This window comes from Nipponia nippon, unplaced genomic scaffold, assembly GCF_047370975.1.
Source record: "Nipponia nippon isolate SJK-2023a ecotype South Korea unplaced genomic scaffold, ASM4737097v1 scaffold_5, whole genome shotgun sequence".
NCBI lineage: Eukaryota > Metazoa > Chordata > Aves > Pelecaniformes > Threskiornithidae > Nipponia > Nipponia nippon.
The window spans coordinates 77,729,449-77,749,051 of NW_028262369.1; the positions used below are offsets into that span (position 1 = coordinate 77,729,449).

Here is a 19,603-nt window from a genome sequence, read left to right on the forward strand (position 1 = left end):
CTGAGGTCACATTCTAGCTCTAGCATCTAGGGCTGCATGGAAACTTGTCATTCTTTCGTTACAAGCGGAGAGGATCACTGGCTCAAAACAGTTGCAGCTGAGAAGCCTCGTATCTACAAGACAGCGGGGGGAGTTACTTCATATTTGAATATTGTCTAGGATGGTGCAACACATATGCACTATACAGAAGCATGAACATATAAACTTAGTCTACCTCCCTTCTCTAACTATGGAATTTTCCAGTTTGGGATTTCTCAACTACTGAATGCAGTTTTTTCTGTCAACTTCTGAGATGAGTGACCTTCGCATTTTAAAACCAGAACTGTTCAGGTGAAAGGTACTCATTATTTAAATTTAACTGTTTCTTACACTGAATCGAAAACGGGCATTTCCAAAGGCCAACTTTAAGTTGAGGACATGAAATCTCCCCTATGTAACTGTCATTTTGTTTCTGTTGCCATAAATATTTCCATGACAATTAGGAACTGTTTTAGTTTAACACCAGTTTTCCCCTACTTCCTGTCTGTCCCACCAGATTAGTTGTAGCTTGAATGTTTTCCAATTCAGGTTACAAAATAACTGCATAACTATTGTGGCACACAGAAGCGGAACTGCTTTTTTAGTTTTGTTTTCTTTTTTTTGTTTGTTTGTTTGTTAGTTACTTTTTTTCCCCCCCAAAAAAAATCAGTGTTAGCACAATTTAACCTCCAGCACAAGTGGACCTAAACCTGCAGAATCCCCACACAGCATATCAAATAAACCTGTTTCTGTTTTCATAGAATCATAGAATCGTCAAGGTTGGAAAAGACCCTTAAGATCATCGAGTCCAACCGTTAACCTAGCACTGCCAAGTCCACCACTAAACCATGTCCTCAAGCACCACATCTACCCTTCTTTTAAATACCTCCAGGGATGGGGACTCAACCACTTCCCTGGGCAGCCTGGTCCAGTGCCTGACTACCCTTTCGGTGAAGAAGTTTTTCCTAATATCCAACCTAAACTTCCCCGGCGCAGCTTGAGGCCGTTTCCTTTCGTTCTATCGCTTGTTACTTGGAAGAAGAGACCAACCCCCACCTCGCTACAACCTCCTTTCAGGTAGTTGTAGAGAGCAATAAAGTCTCCCCTGAGCGTCCTCTTCTTCAGGCTAAACAACCCCAGCTCCCTCAGCTGCTCCTCATAAGACTTGTGCTCTAGACCCTTCACCAACTTCATTGCCCTCCTCTGGACACGTTCCAGCACCTCAATGTCCTTCTTGTTGTGAGGGGCCCAAAACTGAACACAGGACTCGAGGTGCGGCCTCACCAGTGCCGAGTACAGGGGCACTACCACCTCCCTGGTCCTGCTGGCCACACTATTCCTGATACAAGCCAGGATGCCATTGGACTTCTTGGCCACCTGAGCACACTGCTGGCTCATGTTCAGGCGGCTTGTTCAGACCAACATCCCCAGGTCCTTTTCAGCCAGGCAGCTCTCCAACCACTCCTCCCCAAGCCTGTAGCGTTGCATGGGGTTGTTGTGACCCAAGTGCAGGACCCGGCACTGAGCCTTGTTGAATCTCATACAGTTGGCCTCGGCCCATCGATCCAGCCTGTCCAGATCCCTCTGTAGGGCCTTTCTACCCTCCAGCAGATCGACACTTCCACCCAACTTGGTGTCATCTGCATTTTCCTTTGTTCAAAAGCACAGCTCCAGCAGCATTTTAAAATCTCAAGGTATGATAATTAAGAAAGGTCCAGTCCACTTCATTTTATAAGGAAGCCTGAACATTTGAGGTAGCCTAGCTGAGATGCAACTTGTTGCTGTACAAGGGATCTTACTGAAGATTACTTGTATGTGTAAATTCAGTTGCAAGCTCAACTTTCAAGTGTACTTTGTAAGATTATCTTTAGTTTACAGTGTACTGAAAAAAACCCCTCAGATTGTACAAAGAAACAAGAATCAATGAGATAAATTAGACAGAATGTATCTAATTGCATCTGAAAATTCAGCATATTGCTTTTGCCAATTGTTTTAAAGACTTCAAAATTTTCTTCCCATAATCAAAATCTCTAACCTAGTGACTCTCTTTTTTTGGAGGCAGCATGTGGGGTTTTTTTGTTGGTTTTTTTTTGTTTTTTGTTTTTTTTTAAACCCATGTCCTATTTCAGATGGTATCGTAAATTGTGAACATAGAGCTTAATTAGGAATGTATGAATGTATTTAGGCAGTCTTAAGACAGACCTTAAAAAGATCCTCAACACTGAAATGATAAAAAAGCATCTGTAAGTGACTTTCGTGAAACACACATACATAAAATAATGATGATGGCTCTCAAGAGAAGTGTTATTTTTAAGGTGGAATGGATCAGGAGACAACATCTGTACTGAGAGACCTTTCTGGTAAATGCAGAAATACAGATGACCCATCTTTCCAGCTCCACTACAGTAAACCTCAACTACAGCCTATCCACTGAGTTTAAAACTAAGATCATACAACCCCAGGCAATTTCCACTGACAGCAGGCAGAAGTAAAACTCTTCAAACTCTTCTACAAACTATGAACTAAGTCTTCAAATTCCATGAATCTGACAGAGGGGAAGAAAAGAAAAAAACAAAAACCAGAGGGAATAGAGAAAGGAAAAGGTAAAGGCATGGGAGAAATGAAAGCAGGAAAACCCAAAACATCTATCTGTGCAGGGATATGGATAAAATGAAGAACGGAAAAGAAATGCAGTTAGAGAAAAAGCATATCCTCTGTTATTCTGGCTCACTGAATAACGAAGTTTGAAAGATCTAGTTTGTGTTCTGAAGACACATCAATCCCTTATCCTGGATACCCAGGATAAGAAGGAAAAACTTCTCAACACAAAGTATTGTTGCAATTTACTTCCTTTCTTTTCCCTCCCCTTTCCCCTGCTCTCACTTAATCTCATTCACAGTGTCATTTGCATCTAGTTGAACTTGCCAAAGTGACTTCAAGACACACTCCAGACAAGAGCAGCATATTGATGCAGACTGGAGCAACAACAACAATTCTGCATCACTTGTATTACACTTTACACTCTATATCATCTGTATTACACTTTCAGGTAAATTATACAGTTTCTGGAAACACCAGTGTAAGATTTCAGTTGAGTATTCTCTTCATGTTTTAAAAAGTGCTTTTATCTCACCCGAAAGTTCACATACCAAACAGCAGGAAAATGCAAAATTGCAAATGTAGAATTAGGTCCTAAAGTTGCTAGCAAAGACACATACTCAAAGTCAGTCACATTAAACAACCATGTGATTTTGTTGTAGAACTACACACAGACTAGGTCAAGATTAGTATTTTCATTTGCAGCTAAATTCAAGTGTTTCAACACCGAAAAGCAAATTTATTAGCCAACTATGTTTTCTTTGGAAAAATTTCTTTTCTGAAAAGCAAACAAGTCATGACTAAAGGAAAGCATATGTTCAATTAGTGAGAACAGAAACTGCACGGGTTAATAATGAAATTAGTTTCTTCTTTCAAAACTCAATGTATAAGCTCCAGATATAAAAATTCAAATTCTTAAAGAGTGTGGGGGGTTTAATTGCAAAGTTTGTTGTCAGGATACACACCCTTCAAGTAAGTTGCGTGTGGATTCTTAAACGTTGTAAACGCATGATATATCCCATTTTTATTTATCAGTTTTCAGCTAATTAAGTAAATTAGTGTCTAACCTGAATGTTTACTAGGAGTGAGAAAATATCATGTATTAGTAATAAAAGTAATGTTAAACAAGATGCAGAATGACAGTAATGCTCTTAAGTAAGACCTGTATGAATTTAATAATTGAATTTATATCAATTATCTCACATATCAACCTTCACTCTACCTTATTAAGTTTCAATATCACAAGTGCTGGTTCTAATTCAGTCAGTCATGATTATTATAATAAAAGAAAAGAAAAATAACTTAGGTAGTAATAAGTTAACCATTCACCTTCCTTTGGCTGAGTCATAACAGGTGTTTGCGTCTCCTTTGTATACGTAACAATTTCTCGAGGAGGAAAGTCAACTTGTGTAATTTTGGCCATTCCAAGTTTAACAGGTCCACGTCTAAATAAAATTAATAGAGAAATCAGAAAAAAAAATATTTAACTTTATGACTTACTTCACATTTTGCCTAGAATACCCAAGTCATCATGTCACAGCACTACTTAGTCAAACTTAAATCCAGTGGAAACTTAACGCTGAAGAAGTCACATGATTATGACTAATATTTTATTATTACTTAAAATCAGCAGCCATTTATACATCTGCAACAAAAAGAAAGGTATGTAAATATATATATAAAAATATCTGGATTATAGGATGTAATTTTAAAGTTTTGCTCTTTGTGGTTGACTAGGGTACTGCTACATATATGACGTATCTCTTCAGTGGAACAGATCTGCTCACAATTCATGTTTGTATAGCAATGGTTCTAGGGTTTTAAAGCTTAAAAAACAGCTTAGTTATTCTGAAGGAAAAAGCATTTCCTAGTCCCTTTAACTTTGTTGTCCTTTTTTGTATACCTCTAAGATATTATTTAGAATGCAGAACTGGCAAGTCTAATCTGAAACTCGCATACAAGTGATTTATTCTGGAGTAATGTATTACAGATACAATACTGAAAACCTCTGAGCTTTCTGACTTTAGCTTATGGAAGATCCTATAAATGCAGATATAGCTAGTATCAAACTACAATACATAACATACTTCCAAAAACCACGTAACATTCATTCAGTCACTGTACTTCCTATAAAAGCTAGTTTCAGTACGTATTGCAGTAATACTGCAGTGATCCAACAACAATTTACCTATATCAGATTTAGTTTCTTATTATCCACCCTTCTCCTAAGATAAAAGGAAAAGAAAGAGTAATCCCTTTTGAAAGGTTTTGGTGGGCAGAATCGTAATTCTTACAGCACAATACGGGTTTCAGTAAGTGCTTATAATGAGCTACAGCTTTTATAAACATATTTATAAGAAAAAGATGGGATTCACTCTGTTCTTAAATACAGTTATTCTAAGCTTTTTATTTTAAAGAAATGACTTTTTAAAGTTCACATTTTTCCAAAGAATGACTCAAAGAAAAACATGAATAAGTAAGTTTTGTTATTAGAAATAAGCATCTTATGTATATTAAATAATATAAAAATTTCCCATTGCAAGCAAACTGCACTAAGTCTAGGGATAGTGAATTTCTGTTACTCACAGAACAGTCTCTTAACAACTTGAAGTCTTAAAGAAAAAATACTCCTATACTTATTATCCATAAGTACATGAAAGAGGGAATATAAGAAATCTATGCAATACCCCAGATCGGAATCAGAGTGGAGCTGAAGAACTGATGGATCAGTATCCCAATGCAGCGTCCTGATACCCCAGGTTGAACAATCATGCAGCATTAGCAAAAAAGGCCAGAGATTAGTGAAGCAAATACACACTATGAAATGCTAGAGTTACAGTAAGCTTATAGTTATTTCATTGTTCACAAGAAACAAAGCAATGTAACATCAGTTAGGGGAAATTCAGCAACGATTCAGTGCAATAATACATGCAGCAAATACAAAAGCTAAAAAGCAAACACAGAATTCAGAGCTATTAGAAAAGAATTAAATTATTTTAAAGATTGAAAGTTAAAGATCTGCAAACAAATGTAGCCTTTATGAGAGGCAAATAAAAATACTTTAAATGCTGACAAGAACCATTAAAAACTTCAAATTCCTTTAAAAATCTGTTCAGATTTGTTCATGTCATATGAAGACAGATTTGTTAATGTAATGCAGTCTTGCCCAGAGCAGTAAATATGTGGAGGAAACTGTCATATTGGTAAAGGAAATGAGTCAACACATCAGCCTTTTAGTAGAGGGGCAAAAATGCATTTCCACTGGGATAGAGAACTGCTAGAGTTTCCAAGATGTGACATTGCAGTAATTATGGGTTAAGCACTGCCTTGGGCTTATAAGTGTCATCTGATTTAGAGCCAACTCCATTTAAGATATTTAAATCTCTTAGAAATAGTGGGCTTTATATTAATAACACATTTCAAAGTCATGTGGAATAATGAAGAGAATAGATCCATTTCAAGTCGCTTTTGTATCCGAAGAAATACGAAGGGGGAAATAAATCTTCCTTCTCCCTTCATTTTCAGCCTTCATCCCTTCTCCACAAATTTTCATTTAGTCTACTGCCTGCTACCAGACTTAGGCAGAATTTTAAAACAATCTTATAAAAGAGAGATTAACAGACAAACATGCATGGTTTTTCTAAAGTTCTTCGATGCTACTATTTTTTTTTAAATTGTGTTTTATAACAAAAAAAAAAAATGCGTAATATTTTTACTATGCTAAGTCAATAAAAGGTAATTTTCCATTTCCATCCCATAGATAGTAATGTTCTTATAAACCAGGTGCAGATTTCCTAAAGGTAAAGTTGATGTCAAAAATGTATAGGCAATGCCATAAAAACTCATAAATATATGTATGTCATGCACTACCTTGTTCTTGTAGAAAGTATGCATTAGAAGAATAATTAATTATAGTTTAATTAAGAATTACAAATCCAGTCTTCATATTTAGCATATCATTCTACATAACTGGTATTGCACCCACAGCAATAGCTTAATACCTAAATCTCTAAAACCTTTCCATATCTTTTATGCATCAGAAAAGACACTCTCTTACCATAAAGCTAATTATTTTGAGTATACTTATTCTTTAGGTCTCTACTATTTTTCTTGACCAAATAGATTTAAACTTGGAGTTTATTTTGGTGCCTGAGACTTCAAGCTGGGTATTGCTCATGTGTCATTCAATCATGCATTTAAAAAAAAAAAAAAAAAAAAAAAAAAAAAAAAAAAAAGAGAGCAAAACGAAACCACCACCCCAACCTTCATGTTGCTTCTGCAAAGGATGACTTATCTACAGATCCAAATGCTGCATTACCACAATACTTGTAAAACATTTCCTCAACTTTTTCAATCCCACTTGAGACAAAAGGGCTACGAATTTAAAAGGCTCCGACTTTTGTGCCTGCTTAAGATCTAGCCCTTACTGAGGTTGCTCTCCTGCTTTCAAAGCATTCTTTTAACTTTCAACAGTTGCTTCAGTGGTACCAGGGATAGTCTGCCTTTTAAAACAGTTCAGGTCAATAAACAGTACAAGATATACAGTTAAATCTTTCTCAGAGATATTCTTTTAAAATAAACGTAACATCCGGAGATAAAATTCACCTATTATACGGGTACCAAAATGATGTAAGATACTGTTCTTTTTGCTTTCCAGATGTTTGTTATGCCTTAAGTTAAATGAAGCTTCAGTGAAGTTCCTATTCTTCCACATATGCCCGAACTTCTCTGTATCCAGGCATATTCCTAATGCTTCTTATATCTCTGAGAAGTATTTTCTGCATTTAAACTAATTCTATGAAGCATCCACCTAACCTAAAAGTAAACTAATTGTATTAATTTCCAGTCTTGAATTTATACTCTTAACTGAGGAAAGAGATAAAGAATGGTATCAAACTGAGAACCAAAACTCTTTACTGATGAAAATAAAGCAAGACAGATGGAAGTAACAGCAGGAACAGAGTCTGAACACTGCTCTATTAATTACTAAATAAGTAAAGTTACTGGCAAGATTCAGTATCATAGAGGATAAAAGACTAAACTAACAAAGGAGATAATCTCTGTATAGTTGCAGCATGACCAAAGAACAAATGGCCACAAATCAAAAAAAAAAAAAAAAAAAGAAAAAAAAAAAAAGAGAGAACTGAAATAACACACTAACATGAAAGGGTTTGTTTTAAGATTATCAAGCACAGTGGAACAACTTGGGCTTTCTACCATATCTCATATTGATATGAAATGCCAGGTGTAACACTAAGGGATATCACACAGTTCAATTTTTCCCATTAACTTTTAAGTTCAAATGTACACGGACATTAGGAATGCTGCACAAACTTGTACTAATAGACTAGGATATAGACATCTGTTTACTGGGGGAGGGGAAGAATGTTATCCAGTGGTCAAAAAATAAGCAAGGATACTCCAACAGTGACTCTACATAGCCTTCAATTTAGCTATTCATTCATACCTCCACACCTTCAAGACCACAACATTTTTTATGCTTCGATGTCTGGGGAATTGTCAAGAGACAGATTTAAAGTTTGCAAATGAATCAAGCTATAGAGGCTTAGGATACGAGTCTTCTCAAGGCTTCATAAGAAAATGTATGCATACAACATTACTGTGTCTGAGGAACATACAGAGAGCACAGTACACCTATGAGGTGGAGATAAATTCAGTACACAACATGGCGTTCAATTACAGATATATGGCCTACACATATTGTGTTTCATATTGAAATTAAATTATGTATGAATGGAAAGAAATTCTTGTTTTTTAAAAAAGTCATCATCAAATAATTCTTGTTTTTTCTTCTAGACAGTGAATTTAAATATAAAATGACAATTTAATAAGCAATAATCACAGATTTCAAATAAATTAAAATTTGCTTGTTATTCACAACTTAACAAGTAAGTTACTAACTTACTTGTTAAGGAACAAGTATATTGGTTATTTATTAACATGACAGGTGACATAATGTTACTGCAGTCTTTTTAAAAAGATGTTTCAAGTGGTGTAAGTATTCACTCTTTCTCCAAAACAAATACTCATATAAGCACAAAAGTAACTGATAACTGCTTTAGTAACTGTGCTTTAACTAAACTTCATCCACAACGCACTCAGTAAATTTTAAGTACATGAACTTCATTTGCTGAGAAAATATAAATTATAAATATTAATAGGCAAATACTGCTCTTCCTTGCAGACTGTGCATGGGAAACATTAGAAATACTCTTAGGAAGTAGTGTTTCGCACCTTATCACCCATATATCACCACTTTGAATTCCTAGTTTAACAGAAATATTTATCTGACTCTCTTTAGAGCAGCATTTCCTCAAACTGTCAAGCACTGTCCTGGTTTCAGCTGGGATGGAGTTAATTTTTCGTCTTGGTAGCCGGTATGGGGCTGTGGTTTGGGTTTAGGATGAGAACAATGTCGATGATACACCGATGCTTTGGTTCTTGCTAAGTAGTGCTAAGCTGTTGCTAAATAGGTGCTAAGTGGCGCTCACACTGGTCAAGGATTTTTCACCTTCCCCTGCTCTGCTGGGTGCACAAGAAGCTGGGAGGGAGCACAGCCACGGGGGCTGACCCAAACTGGCCCAAGGGCTATTCCATACCATATGACGTCATGCTCAGTATATAAACTGGGGGAAGGAGGAGGAAGGGGGGGGACGATGGACGTTGGGTATGATGGCGTTTGTCTTCCCAAGTAACCCTTACAGGTGATGGAGCCCTGCTTTCCTGGAGATGGCTGAACACCTGCCTGCCGATGGGAAGTAGTGAATGAATTCCTTGTTTTGCTTTGTTTGCGCGCACGGTTTTTGCTTTGCCTATTTAACTGTTCTAATTTATTTTACTTCAATTATTAAACTGTTCTTATCTCAACCCACGAGTTTTCTTCCTTTTACCCTTCTGATTCTCTCCCCCATCCCACTGGTGGGGAGTGAGCGAGCGGCTGCGTGGTGCTTAGTTGCTGGCTGGCGTTAAACCACGACATGCACAAAAAAATGGTCAAATAGATGTAACAAGTACTGGAACTGAAAAAAAACTGTGGCCGTACTAACATGGTGCTATGTCTTGGCCAAATGAGAGAGATTGTGAGTGGTACAGTTGTGTTACAGGGATGGCTGCAAGTTGAAATAACGAGAAACACTGTTCTGAGTAAGGAAAAAAAAATAAAATCAGAAGCAAGGCAAAGTTTGTAGACAGCATCTTTTATTAGACCAACTAGAATAGAAGGAAAAAGGAAATAGCCTATCAGTCATACACACCCTCCTTTAGAAAAAAACTGGGAAGAGCCTAGAAGTTGGACTTTTCCACTTTTCCGTTGTCCTGAGACATACATGCATACAACATTACCACAAGACATTCAGTCTCATTTTACTTTAAACTTGCAAGTTTAAACAACTCCATGTTAATGTTGGCAATTTCAAATTAGTAAGTACAGTTGCATTTCAAATTTTAAAGTACTTCTGTAAAACAGTCATTGTTCACAGATTCAATAATACTGTAACCTCATATTATATTATAATCAAGTAATTAACCTTGATGTCTTCTAAAGCTTAATTATCCATAATATGAGTATTAAGCAAAGGAATATGACAAGGAAAGCAACATACCTAGATCCAACAGCGCCATCACCAGAGTCCTGGCTTCCAGCCTCACTTGGCGTACTCACAGATTTGGAAGACGGAGAGGTAGGAGGAGGGACTAAATAGTGAAACAGACAGGTATCCGCTGTTACTATTCGCAGAGGTTGCACAGCTTAGGATGTTTTCAAATTAATTTAACATGAAGTATTAAAAAAAAAAAGTGATGGCAAACAAAAAAAATACATGGATGAAAATGAACAGTAGAAAGAGAGGGGAAAAGACAATGTTAACAATTCATGCTGGACTTTCATGCAATTGTTCGGCATTTATGCATCTGGTGCATACAAAAAAGACATGGAGGGAAAGACATTTAAGAGAAAATGAATTGAAAATATATTTTTAAACTGAACTTCTGACAAACGATGACATCAATTTTCAAAGGATAATTTCCACTAAATCATGTTGCTTAAGCATAGAAGATAGATAGTTGTTAATATAGCTTAGACATTAGTTTTTCTTCCAAATTAGACGTTGAATGTATTTAACTGGGAATTTTGTTTCAAAATATATAATCACCAAAATGTGGACCAAAAAAAGTGGCTTTGTCATACAGCATACTGTTACTTTTGTTCTAGTTTGAATCAAATGAACATAAATCCTGTTTATTACAACCAAGTTTCTAGTGTTCAGTTTGGGTGGATTTTCGTGTTTTCTTTCTTTTTACTTGACAAACAGTCTAGTACTGTTACAATGAAACCTTTTCTTAAAAGTCAGTTCATCTTCAGTATGTAGATGAAGATTGCAATTACTGTTTAAAAAGCAACATGTTTTTTTGGAACTGATACATAATAGTGAATGATATCATGCAATCTGATACAAACACAAAGCTATTTCAATACTTCTTTCAACTTTCCTTCTTTAGAAATAGTGATACTCATTATTTAATGAAACTTAGGTTTATGCTTAAGAATCAGGGTACGTGTTGAAGGTCTTTATACGCTTCATTTTTCAGCAATACGTAAAACATTCATGGAACACATTCACTCCTTAGCAACCCTTAAAAAGAACCTTTAACCAACTGAACACAAGTTATGTATATAAACTGGTATCCCATCTGTCAGGTGTCAGGCAAGAGAGAATTCTGAATTTCAATCTGCAACATTTTAGAGAATTTCTTGAAATCATAAGTATATTGTGAATTTTGAAGAATGTTTCCATCCCATCCCAAAAGAAAGCCATGACTCTGGTTGGCAAAAATTCTTCCCTATATTTACAAAATCACAGTGAACACTTCACTTTACTAAACACTAATTCCTCCTACAGGAGGGACTTCTATATAGGTCTAGAGTTATACTTCATAAATTCATACATACACACACTTACACTTTATACATATATCTATAGAAATATAGGTGTATATATGAGTAGATATATGTTCTTCAACCCATCATCACTATCCACTGAATAATTTATACTAAAGGAAACACCCGTAGGCCTTCTATTCCTACATTATTTTTGAGCGTTATCAGAAACGATGACACTTTAATGTCACCCTTTCTTAACTGAAGAGGCCACATTAGAAACATATCTTGTTACCATTTACAAAGTGAGTCAGCTCTATCTAGCAGTAAGCACGGCTAAGAGTTCAGTAGCTTAGTTTTGATGCTGCAGTGCCCTCTTGTGGGACACACAGTTTTCAAGAAAGTCTTCCTGTTAGTGAGGTGAAACCTATTTAAAGACCAGCAGTCTTATGAAAAGACCAAGTAAAATTCCACCTACCCCAACAGAGGATGAAACTATAATACCTTCTTGAAAGTTATTTTGGTTCACTAACTTATGGCTTCTTATATAACGAGTATGATAGATATCAAAAGCATACTTACATTGTTAAGGTCCCTTCTCCCATAAGAGAGCTACCTCTCTCTGGCAGTTAACAGGACAGGAATTACCCTAGGAATTTTTGATACAATCTTCCATAAAGGAATCTAATCTCAAGCTATCCACCTACACTGACAATGTGAGTTCAAGCTATCTGCACACCAAGCTGGTCAGTCAGGAGTTAGCTTCAGTTCAGGCGTACGGTCACTGTATTATCATACTCCGCCAGTATCCAGTCAGCAGCCGAGCCTGTGCTTCAGGCATGTTACTGAGCGGCAATGAGTAGGACATTTTAGCTGGACTGAGGATCCAGATCAGATCTGCGTATCTTGAAAGGGAACAGAATGAATTCCCTGTGAATCTGTGCATGTTGAAGGGAGTGGTTAAGTAGATGCTCAATGGAATTAAATACAACACTTGCAGGGGTGTACCCCAGTCTTACATGCCAGCACCTCAAAACTTTTCACGAACAGCTACTCTAAGTCTATGCAATGACTTGCTTTGAGGACTGACTATCCTGTGGTTTTGAGAGTCTCCCTCATAGATTTAAAAAACCAACAACCACCACCATATGCGTTTCTGCAAGAGTCTCATGAGTTGCCTTAAGCAAAACCTCACACAAGAAAGCTTTCAACTGTTAGTCTGCCAAACAAAATCTCTAGTAGCTAAGAACTGATTACTTTTAAGCGTACACTAGTGCTAACATAGCCCAAATGCAGTCTCTAAACTGTGAGAACAGTTCAAACTACTAAAAATGACTGCTGTGGCTGTTGGAATGGGAGCAGCCATAATGGTGTTTATTCCACGTTCACTTTTGAACACTTGAGAACTATGCAAAAGCAATTATGAAGATATAGTCACATATACTATATGATACTATATCCATAACAAATTATTATTGTTTTTTATTTGCAAACCCAGTTGAAATATATCATCACCATTGTCCCAAACTGAAAAATAAGTTTTAAACCCCTTAGATTTCAGAGATAGAGACAAAAAGTGGAGTTGAATTATCACCCTCTTTGCTTTCATTTTCCAGAGAGATGTGACTATATAAAGGCAAAAAGCAACAGCCAATATGCTAACCCATCCAAGAGTGGCACAGATATGAATCATCATCCTTGATAGTTGAATTTTATACTTAGCCTTGCTATTACTCCATCAAAGTCAGTCAGGTATTTCAGATAAGGAAAATTAGTGTGTAAAAGATGCAGAAAGGAAACAAGCCAACTCTGCACAAAAATATCAGAATTAAAATGTAGCATTATGAAAAAGAGAAAGTAAAAATTACAGAAGAATAATGCGCAGGGAAAATAGGAAAAAAAAAAAGATCAACAAATACACGATACTTATATATTTTAACTAAAAGACTCCAAATAATCCACTAAGTGTAAAACATATCTTTTACAAAATAGTGCTAGTAATGTGTACTGTAGCACATCACTTGACATTTATAACAGAGATCACGCAGGACAAAATAGTACAAAACCCAGACATGTATACCCCAAAAAAGCGGCCAGAGAATTTTCATACTAGTTATATAAACACCACAATTCTAACAAACAACCCCCCCCCCAACCCACCCCCCCCAGAAAACCCAAACAAAAAAACCCCAAAAACATTTATCTCAAACTAATATTAACATTCCTACCAACAGGAGACTCAGGTGTCAACCCCATGCTCTGAAGTAATGCTTCAGCTTCTCTTCTCTTCTTTTCAAGATCAGATTCTTCTTGTACAGGAAGAACTTCTTTCTTCTGATCAGTCTGAAAATAATTCAATTATTAAGTTATAGCATTTAATAGGTATTAAAAATGGTTTAATTTATTTTTTGAGATCTCATAAGTTTTTTATACTACTGAAATCTATCATCATACAGGTTAGGTATTTGACTTTAGTAATTCTAATGGTCCTTTCTGTACATAAAGTAAACAACAGACAGGAATCACAACATTTTGTAGCTTTGGTACTGTCTTTAAAAGATATATAACATGCAAAAAGTGTCTTCTCATTTGTCAAAATGACTGACACTTCATAAGATCAAGAATAGCTTTTTTACACTAATGCTAAGCACTGTAAAATGCAAAGACTAAAAAAAGAAATGTATTATATACATGGGTATAAAAGTCTTTTGATGACAGTCATATTGTTCTCATTTTGAAATGACAATAACCGTGTCAAAGAAAACACGATAGGGTTAGAATGACAGTAAGAGAGACCCTTCCTTGGTTGAGAAAGTATTAGGGCACTTGGCTAGGTAGAGCACATGCTAAAGTGTGTAGCAATTAAGAAAATATGTGTAAGATGTAAAAGTGATGATAGTCTATGTGTGCATTTTAAGCTACTTAAAAAAAACCCCCCCACATCAATAAGCTGTTTAGTGAGAAAGCTTTCTTTTGAACCTCAGGTTTCACAAAAAAAAAAAAAAAGATAAAGTCTTAAAAAACTATGCAGTAACTTCAAGTTTACAGGGCTGTAGTTTTCTTTAAGTTGTGTTATTATCTGCTAAATTTCACGCACAAAAAAAATTACACCCCCATCCTCATAATTTAGAAATAACACAAGCTCTACTATGAAAGATGCTGAACACTCCCTATCCTTCCACACTCATTTAACTGCTCATTCAATTACAGAAATATAATTCATAGCTTAAGGTGTTCACAACTCAGCCACCGGCAAGTGAATATTTTTGCAAATATAAATTGATGATACAAGTCTTTAATAGAAGCAGCAAAATCTAAAATAAGTTATTCTGTCCCTGTGCCATGATTAAAGACTAATTGCTCCTCCCATGACTGCACATTACGCTTCTAATTTACTGCACAATTCCTTTTAAAAAAGCAATTCCCAAATTTCAGAGCAAGTTCTCAACTGACAAGCTATTGCATCACATGTGGAATCTCAGTTACAGGCAATACATTGTTACAAGATCATCAGAACATAATTTGAGGTATTTCCCTCTCCTTTTTGTCTGAATCATGTAGCTGGCAGCTGCCCAGTCTTCAGTCATATGTTAATTTAGAACATCTACAAGATCATAACCAAAACACACAGAAGTCTTGAAAGAGTACCCCAAAACACAAAATATTCCAGCAAAAGTTTCATTTATGAGGTATAATCTGCATTCAGGAGAAACACAGTAATAAATCACTGATTGTCACATACTTTAGCAGAGAGAAATCCAGAAGACTGTTAACAAACCAAGTCTAACACACAAGTAGCATATATATCCTGAGTGTTACTCCGATTTTAAAATTCAGGCTAAAGATGAGTCAAAGAGTAGAAGAATGTAGCACATTGTTTGTACAATAATAATACTGACAGTCAGACAATTCATATAGACATCCTTGGAACTGCACTTCAGAAATGAGTTCTCTAAATAACACCATCACAACTCTTTAAGCAGAGCTTTTGTGCAATACTTTACAGTGATTTGATTAATGATGTCCCATGCACACAAGTAGTTTTAGAAATCCAAACTTTATGCAAGTGTAGGATTTAAAAAAAAATAAATTCTAACTTACGACATGGATAATTCTAAAGAAAACAGTAGGCGTTTTCTCTTATCAGAAAATGAAAGGGCTACATTTGCATCAGCAACTGACCATTAAATAGATACTCCCTGAATAACACGTAGCAAATGACTAAGTGAACCTACCCTTAAATTTTGGGCAAGTTACATATGCAAACAGTCAAATACCAAAGAGAAAATTATTTCTTACTTCTTTTTTCTTTCTTTCTTCCTCCTTTCTTTTCTTCTCCTCTCTAATTTGAGCTAATCGTTGCTTCTTGCGCTCCAACTCCGCCTTCAGTTCACTTTTGTCAGACATGGCTGAAACACTGATCAACAGAAATCATACCACTGTTTGTTTTCTGTTTGGGTTTTTGTTTTGTTTTGTTGCTTGTTTGTTTGTTTTTTAAGATAGCAGCTTTCCTTTAAATAACCTATCATTAAAGGAACTACACTAACCTACTAAAACCAGAACTGTGAAAAGTCTTAAAATAACAATTAAAAAAAAAAATCACATTCCTATTTCCACATTTCTTTCACTTAACACATTCTCAATACTAAAGGGACTGATCTAAAACAGACAGAACTGTGATACAGTGACGGCATCCATTCCTAAGGTAGTTCTGATGCTGTTTGAAGGAACTGCTTTGAAAGAAGTGTTAGGCACAGAAGATGGGTCTACCTGATCTTGCCATAGGATTCTGTAGAGCTACAGAGCCAACTATGAGACTGAAAACAACAAGGAGAATACCAGCACAATATCTATCTTTTACTTTTCACTTCAACAACTTAAATATTGGCATGCTATAACTTAGCAGTATGTAAGCTATATATCCTTCTACATACAGCTGTAGGATTCAAAACACAGATTTATTAAAAGATTTAGCAGGACTGCTATAAATTGCAAGGCAAACTAAGTACAACTGTGATGGAAAAAAACCCTGTAAAATATGTGCATTACCAATTTTTTCACCAAAATTTTTGTACACTGCTAAGAAACGGATGGATCTTTTAAAGACAAAAATTCTACAAAAAGTTTTACTACACAGCTAACTCAGTTAAATACAGACAGGAAGATCAATAATAAACAAAAGGTGAAAAAAAAACCCACTTCAGAACTTAACAGAGATTTAGAACACAGGTATGAAAACCTGTATGAATGGGCTGAGTGAATAAAAGCTTAATTTTACTGTTGTTAAGCAAATCCAAGTCAGCAAAGAAAGCACAAAAGTGGTTCTACAACAGACGAGGGATCTATAAATGCTTTTACACTAAGCTTGATAACAAAGATACCAGATCAGGCATTAGTAATATAACTAGTCACTAATTCAAAATTAAGAATAACTGCAAGTGTTCACGTAGCACATCTAAGAACAGAAAAGGATGCAAAATGATGCAAGCCTCGTACATCTACCCCAATATATTTAGTAGTACGTATACTGGGGTAAATGTAGTATTCCTCCATGTTGTCTGCAAACATTTAAGTGCTAATAGATTAATAATAATAATAAATCTACTGTCGGCATTTTCAAATAGCGTTCCCGTCTCGCTTTAAAACAGCACCAGGAAGGCGCCTTGTCACCACACCATGGATTCCCGCCCCACCCGTCTTTCTAATGCCGAGCCAGGAAAGCAAAGCGGCAGAAACCGAGCCATCCCTGAGGAGAGGAGCGCCCACCCCGCCCCACCTTAAGATGTCAGCGGTACGAACCGGGTGCCGCCAGTAGCCAGTTCCCGACCCAAATCCCCCAAGGGCCGTACCGCGGAGGGAGCCCGGCAGCGCACTCCCACCCTGACAGGACCCTACCACACCCTGAGGCCCGGGAGAAGGCAGCACCACCAACACCCCCCCGGCCCCCACTTCTTGGGGACCGAGCCCCGCCGCGGGCCGCCCCCCGGCCCCACCCTGCTGCCGCGCCCCTCCCTCGACAGGGCGAGGCCAAAAGGAGGGTCCCCACCGGGAGGCGGCGGCGCACAGCCGGGAGGGGCAGCGGCCCCAGGCGCAGCTCGGCCGCCGCGGGAGCCCGGCGCACCTGGCCGCGGGACCTCCGCCTGCTCCAACCGCCCCTCGGCCGCAGCGCCCCGCTCCGCTTCCGCCGCTCCACAAAGGCGCCGGCAGCTGACAGGCAGCAGCCTACGGTGGGCGCCGAGGATCAAACCAGCTCCGAAAGCGTTGCGGCGCGCCCAGGAGCTTTCAGGAACTGCGGGAGGACACGGAGGCCTGCACGGGGCCGCGGCGCGCTCGGAGTCGAACGCCCCACCGTCAGGGGGAGCGATCTGAACGGAATTCACACGGGGAACGAGCGTGAAGCGACGCGGGGATGGCGGTGCTTCCAGAGGCTTAACGCCGAACCCCTCCTGCGGAACGCTGCTGAAGCTGCTTTGAGAACAACGACGACCGAGATGCAACGCGCCCCGCGGGGCGGGCCTCGTCCTCAGCGCCCCACGGGGTGAATGTCGCGCAGCCGCGCGTTGCATGATGGGAGCTGTAGTCTCTTGGGGGGGCACACGGCGGCAGCGGCCGCGGGATCCGGGAAGCGAGCGCCACCGCGTGCTAGGGGGTGGGGGGGGGGGGTGGGGGGGGGGGCGGGCGGGCGCGCGGGCGCGCTCCGCGTTGGTTAGCTGGTAGCGGCGGTTCGGTGGCTCGCGCGACGGCGGGAGCGTGCGCGCGGGCGGCGGCCGTGACAGGGGCTGGCGGTTTCGCCTCGCGGGGGCCCGGCTGCGCCTCGCACCCAGGGCGGCGGGCGGCCCTGAGGAGAGCAGGCCCGGGCGGGGCGCCTGTGCGGGGCTTCGCTTCCTCCTTCGGTTTGGCTTCGCGGGGGGTGAGGATCCGCGCTGGCCGCCGCCCTGCCCGCAGCGAAACGAGTCAGCCCGATGCGGACGTTGATTGAACTGTATGATTTTAATCGTAGGCTAGACAGACTGGTAGCGATAATCACTTCAGTGACCTGAGGATAAAATATATAAAAGCCTGATTTGCTGTGAGTGCCAGGCTAGGGACAAAATTACCCACACTAAAGCTGCTTTGCGTGGATGTCAGTAAGTGGAGTTAGGTTGTGAGGTTGATAGGGCACGATACATCAGCAGACTGCTTCATTGGGTGTGCTGAGTGGGGTAAAGCTGTGCCAAACCCAGACCGCATCAATGAGCGTCATGCGGGAATGAAGCTACACAGTTCATTTTGATACAAGTACCAACCGGTAGTAAGTGACTTTGCTGTTCCCCAGTCGTCCTAAATTAGTAAGTATATTGCCACTTGTATACTGTGGAAGTATATATCAAGTTTTTCTACCTTTTTTTCGTAACTGCTGAGCTAATGCTACTGACTACTATCTCAATGAAGTGCTTGATTCCTCAGACTGCTGATCTTCCAAAACTGTGCTTACCAAAGTGGAATTAATATGGACAACTCATATAGTTCAAGTGGAGCATGTGTTCACAATACTCTATGAAACAAAGTTTTTAGAGGCAATAACTGTCAGCTCCAGAGAGGGTTAAATTTTCTGCTATTACAAATTGCAATAATTTGTTTAAAATCACTGGATCTACAAACATTTATGTCTGGTGAGTATATCTGCTGAACTCCTGCTGACAAGCACTGGAAAAAGACTGCATTTGCAGTCAAGCTCTGTCAGGCTGCAATCCTGTTATGTATTATAAACTGAACGGGTTGGTTGGTACTTTGCTGGGATAGCTCCCAGGAGAACTTCAATTGCTGCAGGAATCAGTGTTGATTATTTACTCCTCTGTAGTCTTCCATGTGAGTCAGGGTTCATAGTATACCTTAAGAAAAATTAGAAAAACTGTCTGTTGTCTAGATGGCTTCTCATCATTGAATAACCCCCATGCATTTCGTAAGAGTATGGGTGTTACCATTCAGAAAAACTATAAGTGAAACTGTCAAAGAAAATTGTATGATGTGCAAGAGAAGGGGTTGTATTTTTCTTCAGATGGAAATATGAAGATGGTAGTAATGAACTTCCACAAACCGCTGTCATCTTTG

The 19,603-nt window shown here is 38.5% G+C and overlaps 2 protein-coding genes across 6 annotated transcripts in view; one reads left to right on the forward strand and one right to left on the reverse strand.

Moving 5' to 3' along the window:
• Positions 1-17,977, reverse strand: part of DYNC1I2 (dynein cytoplasmic 1 intermediate chain 2) — a 31,899-nt gene extending 13,922 nt beyond the window's left edge. For 2 of the 5 annotated variants that reach the window (XM_087731127.1, XM_087731123.1), the window contains exons 1-6: positions 17,634-17,773; positions 15,812-15,929; positions 13,741-13,855; positions 10,239-10,329; positions 5,304-5,363; positions 3,946-4,061 (exon numbers count right to left, since the gene is read on the reverse strand). In XM_087731127.1, the coding sequence (XP_087587253.1) occupies positions 3,946-4,061; positions 5,304-5,363; positions 10,239-10,329; positions 13,741-13,855; positions 15,812-15,919 (490 nt within the window). In that variant the 5' untranslated portion in view covers positions 15,920-15,929; positions 17,634-17,773. Of the gene's footprint in view, positions 1-3,945; positions 4,062-5,303; positions 5,364-10,238; positions 10,330-13,740; positions 13,856-15,811; positions 15,930-17,311; positions 17,450-17,558 lie in introns of those variants that run through there. The other 3 variants (XM_087731124.1, XM_087731126.1, XM_009462051.2) reach the window with 3 other exon arrangements.
• The window catches only part of LOC148052353 (uncharacterized), a 66,590-nt gene continuing 63,977 nt past the window's right edge, over positions 16,991-19,603 (forward strand). The window contains exons 1-2 of the mRNA XM_087731496.1: positions 16,991-17,030; positions 17,354-18,050. Of these exons, the coding sequence (XP_087587622.1) occupies positions 16,991-17,030; positions 17,354-18,050 (737 nt within the window). The remainder of the gene's footprint in view (positions 17,031-17,353; positions 18,051-19,603) is intronic.